The following is a 19647-nucleotide window of genomic DNA, read 5'->3' on the forward strand; positions in this document are numbered from 1 at the left end:
AAGCCTCAACCTCCTGGGTTCAAGCCATCCTCCTATCTCAGCCTCCCCAGTAGCTGAGACTACAGGTGCACCACCGCACTCGGCTAATTTTTTTTTTTTTTTTTTTTTTGAGACGGTCTTGCTGTGTCACCCAGGCTGGAGTGCAATGGTGCGATCTCGGCTTACTGCAAGCTCCGCCTCCCGGGTTCACGCCATTCTCCTGCCTCAGCCTCCCGAGTAGCTAGGACTGCAGGCGCCTGCCAGCACACCTGGCTAATTTTTTGTATTTTTAGTAGAGATGGGGTTTGACCGTGTTAGCCAGGATGGTCTCGATCTCCTGACCTCATGATCTTTCCACCTCAGCCTCCCAAAGTGCTGGGATTACAGGTGTGAGCCACTGCGCTGGCCAGTCAATTTGTGTATTTTTTGTAGAGATGAGGTTTCGCCACGTTGCCCAGGCTGGTCTTGAACTCCTGGGCTGAAGTGAACTGCCCACCTCGGCAGATTACTGGGATTACAAACTATTATATTCATCTTTATGTCTATGTGTTTAGCTCCCACATATAAGTAAGAACATATGGTATTTGATTTTCTGTGAGTTAGGATAATGGCCTCCAGCTCCATCCATGTTGCTGTGAAGGACATGGTCTTGTTCTTTTTATGGCTGCGTAGTATTCCACATGTGTATATGTGTCATATTTTCTTTATCTGGTCAACTGTCGGTGGACACTTAGGTTAATTCCATGACACTGCTATTGTGAATCGTGCCACAGTAAACATACAAGTGCATGTGTCTTTTTGATAAAACTATTTATTTTTCTTTGAGTACACACCCAGTACTGGGACTGCTGGGTTGAATGGTAGATCTATTTTTAGTTCTTTGAAAAATCTCCATCCGGTTTTCCACAGGAGTTGAACTAATTTACATTGCCACCCACAGTGTATGGGTGAGAAATGATCACTGCTAACCAAGGGTGATATGTACATGGGATTCATTAACTACTTCCTCTACTTTGAACATATTTGATATTTACCACAATAAAGAGGTTTTTTTGTTTTTTGTTTTTTTTTGAGACGGACTCTCTCTCTGTCGCCCAGGCTGGAGTGCAGTGGCACGATCTCGGCTCACTGCAAGCTCCGCCTCCCGGGCTCATGCCATTCTCCTGCCTCAGCCTCCCGAGTAGCTGGGACTACAGGCGCCCGACTAATTTTTTGTATTTTTAGTAGAGACGGGGATTCACCCTGTTGGCCAGGATGATCTCGATCTCTTGACCTCGTGATCCGCCAGCCTCGGCCTCCCAAAGTGCTGGGATTACAGACGTGAGCCAGTGCACCCCACTGGTTTTGTTTTGTTTTGTTTTGTTAAGATTTTTAGGATAGGCCAGGCACAGTGGCTCATGCCTGTAATCCCAGCACTTACGGAGGCCAAGGCAGGCAGATCACAAGGTCAGGAGATCGAGACCATCCTGGCCAACACGGTGAAACCCCGTCTCTACTCAAAATACAAAAAATTAGCTGGGCGCAGTGGCGGGCGCCTGTAGTCCCAGCTACTCGAGAGGCTGAGGCAGGAGAATGGTGTGAACCCGGGAGGCGGAGCTTGCAGTGAGCTGAGATTGCGCCACTGCACTCCAGCCTGGGCGACAGAGCGAGACTCCGTCTCAAAAAAAAAAAAAAAAAAAAAAAAAGATTTTTAGCATATATGTTTCTTAGAACATCTGATAGGTGGGGCTAATATATGTTTTGTGCATAGGATTTTTTCACTAAGAATCAGTTTTGAGGCCAGGCGCGGTGGCTCACGCCTGTAATCCGAGCACTTTGGGAGGCCAAGGTGGGTGGATCACAAGGTGAGGAGATCGACACCATCCTGGCTAACACAGTGAAACCCCGTCTCTACTAAAAATACAAAAAGAAATTAGCCAGGTGTGGTGGCAGGTGCCTGTGGTCCCAGCTGCTGGGGAGGCTGAGGCAGGAGAATGGCATGAACCCGGGAGGCGGAGCTTGCAGTGAGCTGAGATTGCGCCACTGCACTCCAGCCTGGGCGACAGAGCAAGACTCTGTCTCAAAAAAAAAAAAAAAAAAAAAAAAAATCAGTTTTGAAATATAATTACTGAATGTGACTAGAAAGAAGTATACGGCCAGGAGCGGTGGTTCACGCCTGTAATCCCAATACTTTGGGAGGCTGAGGTGGGCGGATCACTTGAGGTCAGGAGTTCAAGACCAGCCTAGCCAATATAGTGAAAACCCATCTCTACTAAAAATACAAAATTAGCCGGGCATAGTGGCGCATGCCTGCAATCCCAGCTACTTGGGAGGCTGAGGCAGGAGAATTGCTTGAACGGGAGGCGGAAGTTGCGGTGAGCCGAGATCGCACCATTGCACTCCGGCCTGGGAAACAAGAGAGCAAAACTCCATCTCAAAAAAAAAAAAAAAAAAAAAAAGCTGGGCACGGTGGCTTACACCTGTAATCCCAGCACTTTGGGAGGCCGAGGCGGGTGGATCACGAGGTCAGCAGATCGAGACCATCCTGGCTAACATGGTGAAACCCCGTCTCTACTAAATGTATAAAAAAAAATTAGCCGGGCGTGATGGCGGGCGCCTGTAGTCCCAGCTACTTGGGAGGCTGAGGCAGGAGAATGGTGTGAACCCGGGAGACAGAGCTTGCAGTAAGCAGAGATCACGCCACTGCACTCCAGCCTGGGCGACAGAGCGAGACTCCGTCCAAAAAAAAAAAAACCCCAAATATATTAGCCAGGCATGGTGGTGTGCACATGTAATCCCAGCTACTCAGGAGGCTGAGGCACAAGAATCGCTTGAACCTGGGAGGTGGAGGTTGCAGTGAGCTGAGATCGCATCACTGCACTCCAGCCTGGGTGAGAGTGAGACTTTGTCTAAAAAAAAAAAAAAAAAACAAAGAAAGAAACCTCAATTGTAATAGCAGCCACCTCCAGGTGGAGAGATGAATAAGGTCCACTTTCCGAACCACCATTTTCTATACTTTCCAGATTTTAAACAATGACTATGGATTCTACAATCAGGAAAAAATGCTTTTTAAAAACATGACTAAGCCTAGGTTCTGGAAACTCAAGATATACTCTGCTGAATAATTATATCACAGTAAAGAGCCCTGGCTGGGCATGAGTCAGGGAACCCTGTCCCTGCATGGGTCGGCGACATGGCCTCTTAGACCAGCCCTGGCAACATCCAAAAGGGACCGTTTACATTCACAGGCTCCCGGCTGCGGAGTAGGAGTGTGAGACTGAACATTTCCTTTCTGAAAGTGATCTTTTCTAGTCCCTCATGGTTAAAACAAAAAAGGAATTGGTTATTCATTAAGGGCTTAATTAAAGAACTGAAAATAGCTGGGTGTAGTGGCTCACGCCTGGAATGCTAGTAGTTTGGAAGGCTAAGATGGGAGGATCATTTGAGGCCAGGAGTGGGGGACCAGCCTGATCAACATAACAACACCCTATCTCTAAAAAAAGAAAAAAGAAAGAAAAGAACTGAAAATATAAATATAAATTATATTTAAACTATAAATATTTGAGGGCAAAATATATTCTGTCCAACAGCAATTCAGTAAGACCAAGGATTATTGGTTTCATGTAGAAATTTACATTCGTGATGTCTTCCTGCTTCTATCATAAGAAAATGAAAATGAATTTCTGTTTGCCCAGCATCAGGGTACCGGCTTTTTCTAAATGAAGAGTTAAGTCTCTCCTAGAAAAGCCTTATCTGGGGCCATGCATGGTGGCTCACACATGTAATCCCAGCACTTTGGGAGGCTGAGGTGGAGGACCACTTGAGCCCCAGGAGTTCAAGACCAGCGTGGGCAACATAGCAAGATCATGTCTCTAAAAATAAAAATACAAAAATTAGCCGGATGCAGAGGTGGTGCTACTCAGGAGGCGGGGGTGGGGGATCACTTGAGCCCAGGAGGTCGAAGCTGCAGTGAGCCAAGATCACACCACTGTACTCCAGCCTGGGCGACAGAAAAAGACTCTGTCTAAAAAAAAAAATACCTTATCTGTAGGTGGATTTATCTATCTTCCCCCTAACCACCCTACAGGGGGCAGGGTGAGAGAACAATACCAAAATCAGCCCCAGCTATGTTCCTATTCAGGCACCACCAGTTGTGTGACCAGGCACGTGTTAGGATCTCTGCAAATCTGAACCTCCTCTTCTGTACCTTGCCCCTGGGATTCACATCCTTATACATCCCCTCCCATACTGCACTTGAGTGGCCCGAGCAAGCCAAGAGATGTGGCAGAAGCAGCACTACAAGGATCCACCGAGCTTCCACCGTGGTCCTTAGGAAGCTTTGCCAAGGGAAAGCCACACACCATGGAAGGGGTCTGGCTTCCCAGAGACCAGCACGCTGTAAGGGGGTCCAAGGGAGCCCTGCGTGAAGAGCTGCAGGGATAGAGGAAGGGAGAGCAGAGACAGCAATGCTCAGCAAGCCCTCAGCTGTCCAGCTACCCCAGACTCGAGTGAAGATGCCATCTGCATGGCCGCCCAGTCCTGTCCGGCACTGAGTTGACTCCAGCCCCGGCCACCATCTGCTTGCAGCTGCTGGAGAGTCGCCTAGCTGAGCCCAGTCCACCGCAGAATCATGACATGACATGAGTCTGGGACACCATGGGGCTTCAGTACGCAGCAGCCCCCCTTTATCTCCTTTTCTGATGGAAACAGCATTAAGGAAACCAAGCACAGGCTGCGAGCCATTCAAAGGCTCCTGACTCTCACACCCTTCTCACCATGCCTATATCACTGATCTCCTCTCAGGGTCAGATAAAGATCAGAGCTGGCAGTAACTCTAGATTCTGTTGCTTAGTAGGAAATAAGTAAGGTCAGCTCCGAGGCACCTGAAGACAGATGCGAAATCCTTTCATAAAACAAAAGGTTCAGGTTGGCCGTCCTCACTCTGCGGCTCCCCATGACCAGTTAGACACCTCTGCTCAGTGTCCAGCCCATTCCTCCCAGTGGACACGTGACAGCCCTGGAAGAGCTGGGATGGGGGGGAATGCAAACGAGTGAGCAGGCCATCATCCCTCAGGGTCAGGGGACAAGAGAGGGCCGGGGGTGCTGAGGACATGCACCAAGGAGACACACAAGGGGCATGACCTCATGTCAGGGTCTGGAGGGTCCCCAGAAGCAGCGGAACTAACCTCGCTTTGTCTCCACCTGGGGCGGGAGCGTGCCCAGGTGTGAGGAGCGTGGGTATGACAGGAAACCCAAAATTGACAAATGGAATCTAATTAAACTAAAGAGCTTCTGCACAGCAAAAGAAACTACCATCAGAGTGAACAGGCAACCTACAGAATGGGAGAAAATTTTTGCAACCTACTCATCTGACAAAGGGCTAATATCCAGAATCTACAATGAACTCAAACAAATTTACAAGAAAAAACAAACAACCCCATCAAAAAGTGGGCAAAGGACATGAACAGACACTTCTCAAAAGAAGACATTTGTGCAGCCAAAAAACACATGAAAAAATGCTCATCATCACTGGCCATCAGACAAATGCAAATCAAAACCACAGTGAGATACCATCTCACACCAGTTAGAATGGCCATCATTAAAAAGTCAGGAAACAACAGGTGCTGGAGAGGATGTGGAGAAATAGGAACACTTTTACACTGTTGGTGGGACTGTAAACTAGTTCAACCATTGTGGAAGTCAGTGTGGCGACTCCTCAGGGATCTCGAACTAGAAATACCATTTGACCCAGCCATCCCATTACTGGGTATATACCCAAAGGATTATAAATCATGCTGCTATAAAGACACATGCACACGTATGTTTATTGCGGCACTATTCACAATAGCAAAGAGTTGGAACCAACCCAAATGTCCAACAACAATAGACTGGATTAAGAAAATGTGGTGCATATACACCATGGAATACTATGCAGCCATAAAAAATGATGAGTTCATGTCCTTTGTAGGGACATGGATGAAACTAGAAAACATCATTCTCAGTAAACTATCGCAAGGACAAAAAACCAAACACCGCATGTTCTGACTCATAGGTGGGAATTGAACAATGAGAACTCATGGACACAGGAAGGGGAACATCACACTCCGGGGACTGTTGTGGGGTGGGGGGAGAGGGGAGGGACAGCATTAGGAGATATACCTAATGCTAAATGACGAGTTAATGGGTGCAGCAAAACAACATGGCACATGGATACATATGTAACAAACCTGCACATTGTGCACATGTACCCTAAAACCTAAAGTATAATAAAAAAAAAAAAAAGAATACGTCCACCCCAGAGCCAGTGCGAGTGTGGAAGGCTTGGGGGCTCGAAATGGGACACCTGGATCTCAGTTTCCACTCTCACGAGACCACTCCCTTCCCCTCCACATCTCCACAGGGTGCCTGCACCGCAGGCAGCACTCCTCTCAGGGAGGAGTCTATAAAATCTGAAAAGGATGTTTTTATTTTGGTAAAATATACATAACATAAACTTTATCATCTTAACCATTTTGAAGTGTTCAGCTCAGTCCTGTGAAATACACTGACACTGCTGTGCAGCCATCACCACCATCCATCTCCACACTCCATCTTCACACACTGAAGCTTTGTACCCATAAACACCAACTCCCATTTCCCCTCCTCCCACCCCTGGAACCACCATTCTACTTCCTGTCTCTATGAATGTCACTGCGGTGGGTGCCTCACATAAGCGGAATCACCGGCTTTGTCATTTGTGACTGGCTTGTTTCGCTCAGCAAAATGTCCTCCACGTTGCAGCGTGTGTGAGAACTGCCTTTTGCTATCATCCTTCAGTTGATGACACCTGGTTGCTAGGTTGTTGCAGATAATGCTATGAGAGTCAATGCAATCCCTATCAATATAACAGCAACATTTTTCAGGGAAATAGAAAAAAAACAATTCATATGAAGCCAAAAAAGAGCCCAAATATCCAAAGCAATCCTGAGCAAAAAGAACAATGCTGAAGGCAACACACCTCCTGACTTCAAAACAAATTATAAGCCTAGAGTAACCAAAATAGCCTGGTATTTGTATAAAAAGACACATAGACCAATGGGACAAATAGAGAACCCAGAAATAGGCCGGGCGCGGTGGCTCACGCTTGTAATCCCAGCACTTTGGGAGGCCGAGGCGGGCGGATCACGAGGTCAGGAGATCGAGACCACGGTGAAACCCCGTCTCTACTAAAAAATACAAAAAATTAGCCGGGCGTGGTGGCGGGCGCCTGTAGTCCCAGCTACTCGGAGAGGCTGAGGCAGGAGAATGGCGTGAACCCGGGAGGCGGAGCTTGCAGTGAGCCGAGATTGTGCCACTGCACTCCAGCCTGGGCGACAGAGCGATACTCCGTCTCAAAAAAAAAAAAAAAAAAAAAAAAAAAAAGAGAACCCAGAAATAAATCTACATATTTACTCCCATTGATCCTCAACAAAGCCACCAAGAACATGCACTGGGGAAAGGATACACCCTTCAATAAATGTAGCTAGGAAAACTTAATAGCCATGTGCAGAAAAATAAAACTGGACCCCTATGTGTCACCATACACAAAAGTCAACTCAAGATAGACTGAAGACTTAAACGTAAGTTGGAAGGCCGAAAACAGGCAGAACACTTGAGGTCAGGAGTTCAAGACCAGCCTGGCCAACATGGTGAAACCCTGTCTCTACTAAAAATAGGAAAATTAGCTGGGCATGGTGGCGGACACCTGTAGTCCCAGCTACTCGGGAGGCTGCGGCAGGAGAATCCCTTGAACCTGGTAGGCGGAGGTTGCAGTGAGCCAAGATCACGCCACTGCACTCCAGCCTGGGAGATGGAGCGAGACTCCCTCTCAAAAAAAAATTAAAAAAAAGAAGCTCTAATGTTTGATAGCAGGGCAGAATAACTATTCTTAGAAACAATACCATGTATTCTTTTTTTTTTTTTTTTTTTTTTTTTGAGACACAGTCCCACTCCGTAGCCTGGCTGGCATGGAGTGGAGTGCGGTGGTGCGATCTCAGCTCACTGCAACCTCTGCATCCCGGGTTCAGGCAATTTTCATGCCTCAGCCTCCCAAGTGGCTGGGACTACAGGCATGTGCCACCACGCCCGGCTAATTTTTGTATTTTTGTAGAGATGGGGTTTCATCATGTTGGCCAGGCTGATCTTGAACTCCTGACCTCAGCTGATCTGCCCACCTTGGTGTCCCAAAGTGCTATGATTATAGGCGTGAGCCACCACACACCCGGGATTTTTGTTTTTGAGACGGAGTCTCACTCCGTTGCCCAGGCTGGAGTACAGTGGTGCAATCTTGGCCACTGTAACCTGCGCCTCCCGCTACCAACCCAATTCTCTTTTTGTTGTTTTTTTAGATGGAGTTTTTGCTCTTGTTGCCCAGGCTGGAGTGCAATGGTGTGATCTAGCCTCACTGCAACTTCCGCCTCCTGGGTTCAAGCAATTCTCCTGCCTCAGCCTCCTGAGTAGCTGGGATTACAGGTGCCCACCACCACACCTGGACAATTTCTGTATTTTTAGTAGAGACGGGGTTTCACCATGCTGGCCAGGCTGGTCTCAAACACCTGACCTCAGGCAATCCACCTGCCTCGGCCTCCCAAAGTGCTGGGATTACATGTGTGAGCCACCATGCCCGGCCCCCACTCAATTCTTAAAAGCCTCCAGGCTGGGCGCAGTGGGAGCCCAGCACATTGGGAGGCCGAGGAAGGCAGATCGCGAGGTCAGAAGATCGAGACCATTCTGGCTGACGTGGTGAAACCCCATCTCTACTAAAAATACAAAAAATTAGCCGGGTGTGGTGGCGGGCATCTGTAGTCCCAGCTATTTGGGAGGCTAAGGCAGGAAAACGGCAAGAACCTGGGAGGCGGAGCTTGCAGTGAGTGGAGATCACACCACTGCACTCCAGCCTGGGCGACAGAGCAAGACTCCATCTCCAAAAAAAAAAAAAAAAAAAAGCCTCCAACAAATTCTAAACACACAACTTTCCTGAGACTGTCCCCAGGAAGCCTGTCCCAGGGCAGCCATGCGAACCCCTCAAGGGCAGCCATCCTGCGCAGCCTGACTTTGGGCTCATCCTCACCCACCCAGGCACACTCAGCCTCTGCTGCACCTGCTGAGTGATGGCACTGCTATTCTAATGTTGCCATGGGCTTTCCACAAATGTCTTCACATCCTGTGAATGTTTCTCTTCCATAAGCCCTGCTTCAATGGGGCTCTGACACTGAACACGACCCACCTGCCTCCCTGCCTGCTTCCCACAGCATGTCATCCAAAAGCATGGCAAAGAAGTCAGATGGTCCCATCTGAGCCTATGCTGTAGAGGATGCTCCCTGGCCTACTGGGACTTGTACTGTGTATCTGGCTGATTCTCTGGGAAGTTCCTTTAAAAGTGAAAGAGGGCCAGGCGCGGTGGCTCACACCTGTAATCCCAGCACTTTGGGAGGTCGAGGCGGGTGGATCAAGACCAGCCTGGCCAACATGGTGAAACCCTGCCTCTACTCAAAATACAAAAATTAGCCAGGTGTGGTGGCAGACGCCTGTAATCACAGCTACTGGGGAGGCTGAGGCAGGAGAATCGCTTGAACCCAGGAGGCAGAGATTGCAGTGAGCCGAGATGGCACCACTGCACTCCAGCCTGGGCGACAGGGCAAGACTCCGTCTCAAAAAAAAAAAAAAAAAAAAAAGTGAAACAGGAAGCCGTGCCTCAAACCGCCCAGTAGAAGGACTGTGACCAGAACTTGACTCCCCTGAAGATGAGACTCCAGAATCTCAAATCTAGAAATGTTACCACCTGGCAATTCATTTAGAGTTTAAACTTTCATTGTTTAGCTCCCACTTATAAGTGAGAACATGCAGTTTTTGACTTTCAGACGTACAGAGTAGAATAACAGATATTGGAAACTCCAAATGAACAGGAATGAAAGGAAATAAAGTAGACTTGGAAGAGGGCCAAGCGGGCAACTTGAGAGATCAAGTGCCTTCATTAATTTCATACTTCGCCAGTGACCACCCCGTGCCACTGATTCAGGCTAGCTGGGTTGACCTGAAGGGAAGGGTTGGAGGGATGAAATATTATATTCAGGTGATATTACACTAAAAGCCCAGACTTCACCACTCTTCAATATAACCATATAACATAACTGCATTTGTACCCCTAAATCCATCCAAAAATTTAAAAAATTTTAAAGCTTAAAATTTCAGTAAGGGCCGGGCGCGGTGGCTCACGCTTGTAATCCCAGCACTTTGGGAGGCCGAGGCGGGTGGATCACGAGGTCAGGAGATCGAGACCACGGTGAAACCCCGTCTCTACCAAAAATACAAAAAATTAGCCGGGCGTGGTGGCGGGCGCCTGTAGTCCCAGCTACTGAGAGCCTGAGGCAGAAGAATGGCGTGAACCCGGGAGGCGGAGCTTGCAGTGAGCTGAGATTGCGCCACTGCACTCCAGCCTGGGCGACAGAGCGAGACTCCGTCTCAAAAAAAAAAAAAAAATTTCGCTAAGACACAACTTTTTCCAGCATAAGGACTGTCACGCTAGGTCTCCCTTAAAGCAAGAACTTCACTCTCTGGTGCTTGCGTATCTCCTCTCTCCTCCCTCATCCTCTATTTCTGTCATTTCATACTGGTCGATTCTGCTGCTTGCAACAGATGTAGGAAAGGATTTTATGGCGAGAAGATTTTAAAACTGCTGTATTCTCAACACCTACACAATGCCTGGTGCATTATAAGAGCTTCATCAAGGCCAGGCATGGTGGCTCACATCTGTAATCCCAGCACTTTGGGAGGTCAAGGCGGGTGGATCACCTGAGGTTGGGAGTTCGAGACCAGCCTGACCAATATGGAGAAACCAGTCTCTACTAAAAACACAAAATTAGCCAGGCGTGGTGGTATATGCCTATAACCCAAGTACTCGGGAGGCTGAGGCAGGAGAATCACTTGAACCCGGGAGGTGGAGGTTGCAGTGAGCTGAGATTGCACCATTGCACTCCAGCTTGGGCAACAAGAGCGAAACTCCATCTCAAAAAAAAAAAAAAAAAAAAAGAGCACTTTGGGAGGCCGAGGCGGGAGGATCACAAGGTCAGAGGTCAGGAGATCGAGCCTGGTGACAGAGCGAGACTCCGTCTCAAAAAACAAAAAAAAATTCATCAGTATCTGTTGAACAAATCAAAGCAGACATTGAAACAAGACTCTATATCTATCTTCTACCACCATGAGTAACACAGCTAGCCTGAATCAGTGGCACTGGGTGGTCACTGGGGAAATATGCAATTAATGAAGGCACCTGATCTCTCAAGTTGCCCGCTTGGCCCTCTTCAAAGTCTACTTTACTTCCTTTCATTCCTGTTCTAAAGCTTTTTAATAAACTTTTCACCAAGCATGGTGGCTCAGACCTGTAATTCCACCACTTTGGGAGACCAAGGTGGGCAGATCATCTGAGGTCAGGAGTTCAATACCAGCCTGTCCAACATGGTGAAACCCCGTCTCTGCTAAAATACAAAAATTAGCTGGACATGGTAGCGTGTACCTGTAATCCCAGCTACTCAGGAGCCTGAGACAGGAGAATTGCTTGAGCCTGGGAGGCGGAGGCTGCAATGAGCCAAGATTGCGCCACTGCACTCCAGCCTGGGTGACAGAGCTAGCTAGACTCCCGTCTCCAAAAAAAAACTTTCATTCCTGCTCTAAAACTTGCCTAGGTCTCTCCTTCTGCTTTATGCCCCTCAGCCAAATTCTTTCTTCTGAGGAAGCAAGAACTGAGGTTGTTGCAGTCCCACATGGATTCCCCACTGGTAACATACTTTGGTGTCACATGACTTGGAAATGTTCCCTAGTGTAAGACACCTCCATGCCTCTCTCGCCTTCTTCAGCAGGAGGTGCTCAACCCCTATACATGTTTTCTTCTCCTTTTCTCTCCTACTTACTAACCAAATCCCAAAACAATTCCTCTCAGCCATAAGTGACTCTGCCCCGCCGGCTGGTCTCTCAGCTCACCTTGATGGGTGGCTCACAGGGATGGAAAGGACCTTGGGCCCATACCGGGAAGAACTGAGGCACTAAAGGCCTCCTGGACAGGAGGCTCTGAAGAGTCATGGGGCTAAGGCCTAACACCATGCAATCTCTGAGGCTTAAAATAAACAATGAAAATCACAAGTTCACTTCGATTAATTTAAAACCATAATATAGGCTGGGTGTTGGTGGCTCACGCCTGTAATCCCAGCATTTTGGGAGACTGAGGTGGACAGATCACCTGAGGTCCGGAGTTTGGGACCATCCTGGCCAACATGATGAAACCCCATCTCCAGTAAAAACACAAAATTAGCCAGATGTGGTGGCACATGCCTGTTAATACCAGCTACTCGGGAGGCTGAGGCAGGCGAATCGCTTGAACCCGGGAGGCGGAGGTTTCAGTGAGGGGAGATAGCGTCATTGCACTCCAGCCTGGGCAACAAGAGCAAAACTCCGTCTCAAAAAAAAAATCACAATAAAAAATAAATAAATGAATGAAAGCATAGTATATAGGTGTAAGAAACAGCATCTGTCTTTTCTTTTTTTTTTTTTTTTAAGACAGAGTCTTCTCTTCTCCCTCAGGCTGGAGTGCAATGGCACAATTTTGGCTCACTGCAACCTCCCCTCCTGGGTTCAAGCAATTCTCCTGCTTCAGCCTCCCGAGTAGCTGGGATTACAGGCGCCCGCCACCACGCCCAACTAATTTTTGCATTTTTAGTGGAGACGGGGTTTCACCATGTTGGCCAGACTGGTCTTGAACTCCTGACCTCAGGTGATCCACCCGCCTCAGCCTCCCAAAGTGCTGGGATTACAGGTGTGAGCCACTGCGCCCAGCTTATCATGTTTTTTTTAAAAGGCTGATCTGTTGTTTATTTTCCTATTCACCAGTTCCTTTGAGCCACATGACCTGGGTTGAAATAACAGTTTTAATCAACTTTTTAGAAAACTAACTAAAGCTCGTATTCAGCTTTCCTTCGTTTTTCCCTAATGTCTTATATTTGGTGTTCACGTATTCTTAGGTTCCTCCTGGTTGTGACGCGCTTTCAGATTCCATGACCTTCACAGAGGGACTGGTCAGGTGTACTGCAAGATGTTCTTTTTTTTTTGAGATAGAGTCTTGCTCTGTCACCCAGACTGAGTGCAGTGGTGGATCCCGGCTCACTGCAACCTCTGTCTCCCGGGTTCAAGAGATTCTCCTGCCTCAGCTGGTACTACAGGTGCGTGCCACCACACCGGGGTAATTTTTTGTATTTTTAGTAGAGATGAGGTTTCGTCGTGTTAGCCAGGATGGTCTAGATCTCCTGACTTTGTGACCCGCCCGCCTTGGCCTCCCAAAGTGCTGGGATTACAGGCACCAGCCACCGCGCCCAGCCGCAAAATGTTCTTCTACTCCGGTTTGTGTGGTGTTTTCCTCATGCTCACGCTAGGGCCGTGGATTGGGGGAGGTGAGGTGCTTTCTCGGGCCATCCTATTAATAAAGTCACGTGCGTTAACCGTCTCACGCAGTCCTAGGGCCTGTCACACGGACAGGTGCTCCCTGAAGTGTGGCTGCGGTGTGTGTGTATCTGTGTGCCTTAGAGACAGACACATCTGCATCCTTGGAAAATCATACTTGGTTTTACTTAATTCTATTTAATTAAATTGTATGGGAGACCGCTATGCTTTCACTTTAAAGCTGAATTCCTTAAATTATCCATGATTTTATATTTTCATTCAAGACTGTCGGGCCCTTTATCTCTTCTCTGAAGCCAACGCCTGGCTCGCTCAGAGAAAGTTTCACCTGCATTCCGCAATGTAAATTATTACATGAGTTTACTTTCTCTCATAACCCATGACTCGGGGGCCACATCCTTCCCAGAAAGCTCTTAATATTCTTCTTCTGAGAGTATGGCCAAGAACCACAACACTTTCTCAGTCCCTCTGGAAGCAATGGAAACGGACTGTTTCACAGCCTGCCACATCCTGCATTGGCAAACCGGTCCCGTCCGGGGCCTCCCAGCACAAACCACACCGGGAGACCTCTGCCCCGCAGAGCACTACGGAGTGCGGGGCTGCGGCACATCCACCTGGGAAGTGGCCTTCGCCCGTCCAGGGCTTGGTTTTGGATCTGCCGCGCGTGTTCTCCATACTGAAGACCACTTGTATTCATTTGGTGCAGGTCTAAGCCGCAGCGGGCTCCGTCGAGCACCCCAGGAACGCACAGCCCTGAGAGCCCGTCCGGGTCTTCCTTTTGCACCCGCAAGGCCTCTGTGGGGGACTGGAAATGCCAGGTGTCGCTCACCCGAGCGTACCCTAGGAGCGGGCCGCACATCGGCTAAAGCGGCGCTTCCAGGCGGGTGCCGGGCTCGAGCACCCCAGCACCCCAGCACCGCGTCCGCAGGAGGCTCCCGGCCGCGGGTTGCGGGCCACGGTGAGGGCTGCGGGCGGCGCGGGGCAGGTCCTGGACCGAGGGAAAAAGTCAGCCGGGGAAGCCCGCACACCGAAGCAGGCCGCTCCAGCCTCCGGGAACGGAGAAAAGCCGTGGCGGCGGCGAAGCACCGGAGGCTCAGGACGCACCTGTGATTCCCGGGCCGCTTCCGGGCCCCAGCGCCAGGACGCGGCGGCAGCTGGGCCCGCCCCGGGGAGCACCCGCCCGCGCAGCCTTCCCCCATCCTGGGCCCGGGCCCCGACCCTGTCCCCTGTCCCGACCCGGGCGCCCCCACCTGCGACCGCCTTCTCCGCCCGCGACGCCGCCCGCCTCCCCCACCGGCCCGCCCGCCCTACCTCGCCTCTTGGCACGCACGATGCCCTTCTTCTGTAGCACGAACGTGGACCCGTTCACCAGGCTCGACACGACGGCCACGCCCAGGCCGAGCGAGACGGCGGCGGGGCTCGGGCTACGCGCCCCTTCCCCGGCCGCCGCCGCCGCCGCCGCCGCTGCCGCAGCTGCAGTCCCCATTCCGCCCGCGCCCGCCCTCCGAGCCTGCGCCTGCGCGCCGCGCCCCGCGGGGCGGGATGGGGGGTGACCGCGAGGCGCGGGCGGGGGAGGGGAGGGGGAGGAGCGGGAAGAGGGGCGGGGGCGGGACGGGGGTGCCAGGGACCGGCGCCTAAGGCTGCGGGGACAGCAGTGGCGCCGGACGCGGCGGCAGTGAGGGGCCGGTGAGGCGCTGGGTGGGGCGGGGGTTCCCGGATTTCGCAAATGGAAATGCAGGACTCCCGGTTAAGTTTGCGCGGAGAAACATGCATACTTTGTCCTCTGCAATATCCGGGCAGCGGAGCGCGGCAGGACGCACCCGCGGGCAGCGGTGCCCGAAGAGCCTCCAGCCGCCAGCCCAACTCCCCGGAGCGCGAAGCCCGGCGCGCCGCTGCAGAGATCAAAGGGGGAGCCCTGGCGCTGGGCGTTTCTCTTCCGCCCTTCTTGGCGCTAGAGTCAGCTACGCCGGGCTCTGGGCTTGTGCTCCCACAGTCTAATTTCCTCGTTTTAATAAACTATAACAAGCCGGGCGCGGTGGCTCACGCCTGTAATCCCAGCACTTTGGAAGGCCGAGGCGGGCGGATCACGAGGTCAGGAGATCGAGATCATCCTGGCTAACACAGTGAAACCCCGTCTCTACTAAAAATACAAAAAATTAGCTGGGTGTGGTGGCGGGCGCCTGTAGTCCCAGCTACTCGGGAGGCTGAGGCAGGAGAAGGGTGTGAACCCAGGAGGCAGAGCGTGCAGTGAGCAGAGATCACACAGCTGCACTCCAGCCTGGGCGACAGAGCGAGACTCCGTATAAAAAAGAAAGAAAGAAAGAAAGAAACTACAACAAAATTACAAGCTTGAAAAATAGGAAAAAATTATTTTAAAGTGACTCAATTCCACAACTCTCACCTAATTGTTAGTATTTTAGGTGTTTTCCCATAATGTATACATACTTTTACATGTTTCCAATTACAATATACGAAATTTCCTTTTTATTTAATATATATCAGTTTCTGTATCGCTACATAAATATGATTATTCTAATGACAGTATAGTAATTTGTCTAACCATTCAGCCATTGTTGGGTGTTAGGTAGCTACCAGGTTGGTTGGTTTGTTTTTTTTGAGACAGTCTCGCTCTGTCGCCCAGGCTGGAGGGCAGTGGCGCGATCTCTGCTCACTGCAACCTTCCGCCTCCCGGATTCAAGCGATTCTCTGCCTCAGCCTCCGAGTAGCTAGAATTACAGACGTCCTCCACCACGCCCGGGTTAATTTTTATATTTTGAGTAGAGACGCAGTTTCACCATCTTGGCCAGGCTGGTCTTGAACTCCTGACCTCAGGTGATCGGCCCGCTCTGCCTTCCAAAGTGCTGGGATTACAGACGTGAACCACCGCGCCTGGCCGGTTGCCGCCAGGTTTTCTTGTCTATAAACGATGCTACAAGCTGGGCACCGTGGCTCACACCTATAATCCCAGCACTTTGAGGGCCGAGGTGGGAGGCTTGCTTGAGCTCAGAAGTTCAGGACCAGCCTGGGCAACATAGCGAGACCCGTCTCTACCCAAAAAAAAAAAAAAAAAAAATTAATTAGCGGGGCGTGATGGCTCATGCCTCCAACCCCAGCTACTCTGGAGGCAGAGGTGGGAGGATGGCTTGAGGTGGAGGTTGCAGTTAGCTGTTATTGCACCACTGCACTCCAGCCTGGGCAACAGAGCAAGATTGTCTCAAAAACAAACGAAAAGTATAAACCTTTTGGCAGCTTTGCATACAGCATTATTATTTTTGTGAAGAAATATAAAATCGGCTTTGCATACAGTATTATTATTTTGTGAAGAAATATAAAATCAGGCCGGGCGTGGTGGCTCATGCCTGTAATCCTAGCACTTTGGTAGGCGGAGGCGGACGGATCCGGAGTTCAGGAGGACAGATCACGAGGTCAGGAGGACAGATCACGAGGTCAGGATATCAGGAGATTCAGACCATCCTGGCTAACACGGTGAAACCCCGTCGCTACTAAATATACAAAAAATTAAAGCCGGGCGCGGTGGCTCACGCTTGTAATCCAGCACTTTGGGCGAGCGGGCGATCACGAGGTCAGGAGATCGAGACCACGGTGAACCCCGTCTCTACTAAAATACAAAAATTAGCCGGGCGTGGTGGCGGGCGCCTGTGGTCCCAGCTACTCGGAGAGGCTGAGGCAGGAGAATGGCGTGAACCCGGGAGGCGGAGCTTGCAGTGAGCCGAGATCGCGCCACTGCACTCCAGCCTGGGCTGGAGCGAGACTCTGTCTCCAAAAAAAAAAAAAAAAAAAAAAAAAAAAAAAAAAAAAAAAATAGCCGGCGTGGAGGCACCTGTAGTCCCAGCTACTCAGGAGGCTGAGGCAGGAGGATGGCGTGAACCCGGGAGGCGGAGCTTGCAGTGAGCCGAGATTGCGCCACTGCACTCCAGCCTGGGCGACAGAGTGAGACTCCGTCTCAAAAAAAAAAAAAACTCCACCCCAGACATTTTTCCATGTGAGTACATAGGTTAAAGCATAAGCATGTTTTATGTGATGGGGAAACACATATGGGATTTTAATTAAAAACATAAAACCATGTTTTGCTTGAATTTAACAAAAGAAAAACTGAAATGAAACTACAGTAACTACTGAATGACAAACATTGTTTTGCCACGAGATATTACTTCCTAAAAGATGACACCTAAAATTAAAGTTAGTAGGCCAGGTACAGTGGCTCACGCCTATAATCCCAGTACTTTGGGAGGCCAAGGCCAGCAGATCACTTGAGCCCAGGAGTTTGAGATCAGCCTGGGCAACATGGTGAAACCCCATCTCTGCAAAAAAAATACAAAAATTAGCCAGGCATGGTGACATGTGCTTGTAGTCCCAGCTACTCAGGAGGCTGTGGGAGGATCGCTTGACCCCAGAAGTTGAGGCTACAGTGAGCCGTGATCACGCCACTGCACTCCAGCCTGGCTAACAGAAGTGAGACCCTGTCTCAAAAAAAAAAAAAAAAAAAAAAAAAAGTGAGAAACACTAAGAGGGTGGGAGTTATGTTTATTTTAACTCTGGGTTTCAATTTTGGGCTATCAATTGATTTCTTGAAAGGAGAAATGAGGAAATCAGTTCACTTTTCAGCTCCCTAAGAATTTTTTCTTTTTCTTCTTATTTTTTGAGATGGAGTCTTGCTCTGTCACCCAGGCTGGAGTGCAGTGGCGTGATCTTGGCTCACTGCAACCTACGCTTCATGGGTTCAACCGATTCTCTGCTTCAGCCTCCCAAGTAGCTGGGATTACAGGCGCCTGCCACCACACCTGGCGAATTTTTTTGTATTTTTAGTAGAGACAGGGTTTCACCATCTTGGCCAGGCTGGTCTTGAACTCCTGACTTCGTGATCCACCAGCCTCGGCCTCCCAAAGTGCTGGGATTACAGGCGTGAGCCACTGCACCCGGCCAAGAATTGTTTCTTCTCCTTACCTAGGTAGAGACTTCTGCAGAAATGCTGGGAGATTTTTGGAGAGGGGAGATTTTTCTTTTTTTTTTTTTTTTTTGAGACGGAGTCTCGCTCTGTCGCCCAGGCTGGAGTGCAGTGGCGCGATCTCAGCTCACTGCAAGCTCTGCCTCCTGGGTTCACACCATTCTCCTGCCTCAGCCTCCCAAATAGCTGGGACTACAGGCGCCCGCCACCATGCCTGGCTAATTTTTTGTATTTACAGTAGAGACGGGGTTTCATCACGATCGCCAGGATGGTCTCTATCTCCTGACCTCATGATCCGCCCGCCTCGGCCTCCCACAGTGCTGGGATTACAGGCGTGAGCCACCGCGCCTGGCGGGAGATTTTTCAGAAAAAAATTCAGCAGTTTGGGAGGCCAAGGTGGGTGGATCACAAGGTCAGGAGTTCAAGACCAGCCTGGCCAAGAGGGTGAAACCCCATCTCTACTAAAAATACAAAAATTAGCCGGACACAATGGCAGGCGCCTGTAATCCCAGCTACTTGGGAGGCTGAAGTAGGAGAATCCCTTGAACCCAGGTGGCAGAGGTTGCAGTGAGCCGAGATAGCACCACTGCACTCCAGCCTGGGTGACAGAGCGAGACTCCGTCTCAAAAAAAAAAAAAAGAAATTATTAGAGTTGATGCCCAAGGCTCATCTCCACCAGCACGGGGGAGGCATCTGCTCATTTTATGGTCAGTGACTCTGGGCCTCCTTCTGCTGGGCTCAGTCCTGAGGTGGGTCTGACTCAGCTCAGAGCTGTGCACCACAGCCCTCCTCCCCAACTTGCATGAGTGCTCTTTAGGATGGAGCTGAACACCGGCTTCTCAAAACCACTTGGCCCCATCACAGGCCCTGAGAACTGATTGGGTCACTCTGGTGGGCTCCCCAGCCCTAGCCAAGAAGGGTTTCTCTAGGGAGCCTGGCCCCCACTCATGAGACCTGGAGCCTCAAAGATCTCTTCAGAGCCCCAAAGATCCCTTTGCAGCATATCAGCCCAGGCCTCCAGACTGTGGCCTCTGCTCACCTCTCCTGTACCCCATGTGCATTTTCTTTTTCTTTTTGGCTTCACTTCTGAGTTATTCATTTAGCCATTTACTGCAGGAGCGAGGTGAGGATAGGAGAGTACTTGGGGTACCCGCAGTGTTCACTGTGGTCTGGGGGTCCCCGAGCAGGACAGTGAGTTTGGGGTCTGGGGCTCAGGCGCTATGACAGTAGACTGTGCGAAGTGACAGGAAGACATCCACCTT

At 50.1% G+C, this 19647-nt stretch overlaps 1 protein-coding gene across 1 annotated transcript in view; it reads right to left on the reverse strand.

Moving 5' to 3' along the window:
- Positions 1 to 14941, reverse strand: part of NIPA1 (NIPA magnesium transporter 1) — a 45945-nt gene extending 31004 nt beyond the window's left edge. The window contains exon 1 of the mRNA XM_003267022.4: positions 14731 to 14941. Within this exon, the coding sequence (XP_003267070.1) occupies positions 14731 to 14905 (175 nt within the window). The 5' untranslated portion in view covers positions 14906 to 14941. The remainder of the gene's footprint in view (positions 1 to 14730) is intronic.
- Positions 14942 to 19647: the final 4706 nt, after the last annotated feature.

The sequence above is a fragment of the Nomascus leucogenys genome, chromosome 24 (genome assembly GCF_006542625.1).
Source record: "Nomascus leucogenys isolate Asia chromosome 24, Asia_NLE_v1, whole genome shotgun sequence".
Classification (NCBI taxonomy): domain Eukaryota; kingdom Metazoa; phylum Chordata; class Mammalia; order Primates; family Hylobatidae; genus Nomascus; species Nomascus leucogenys.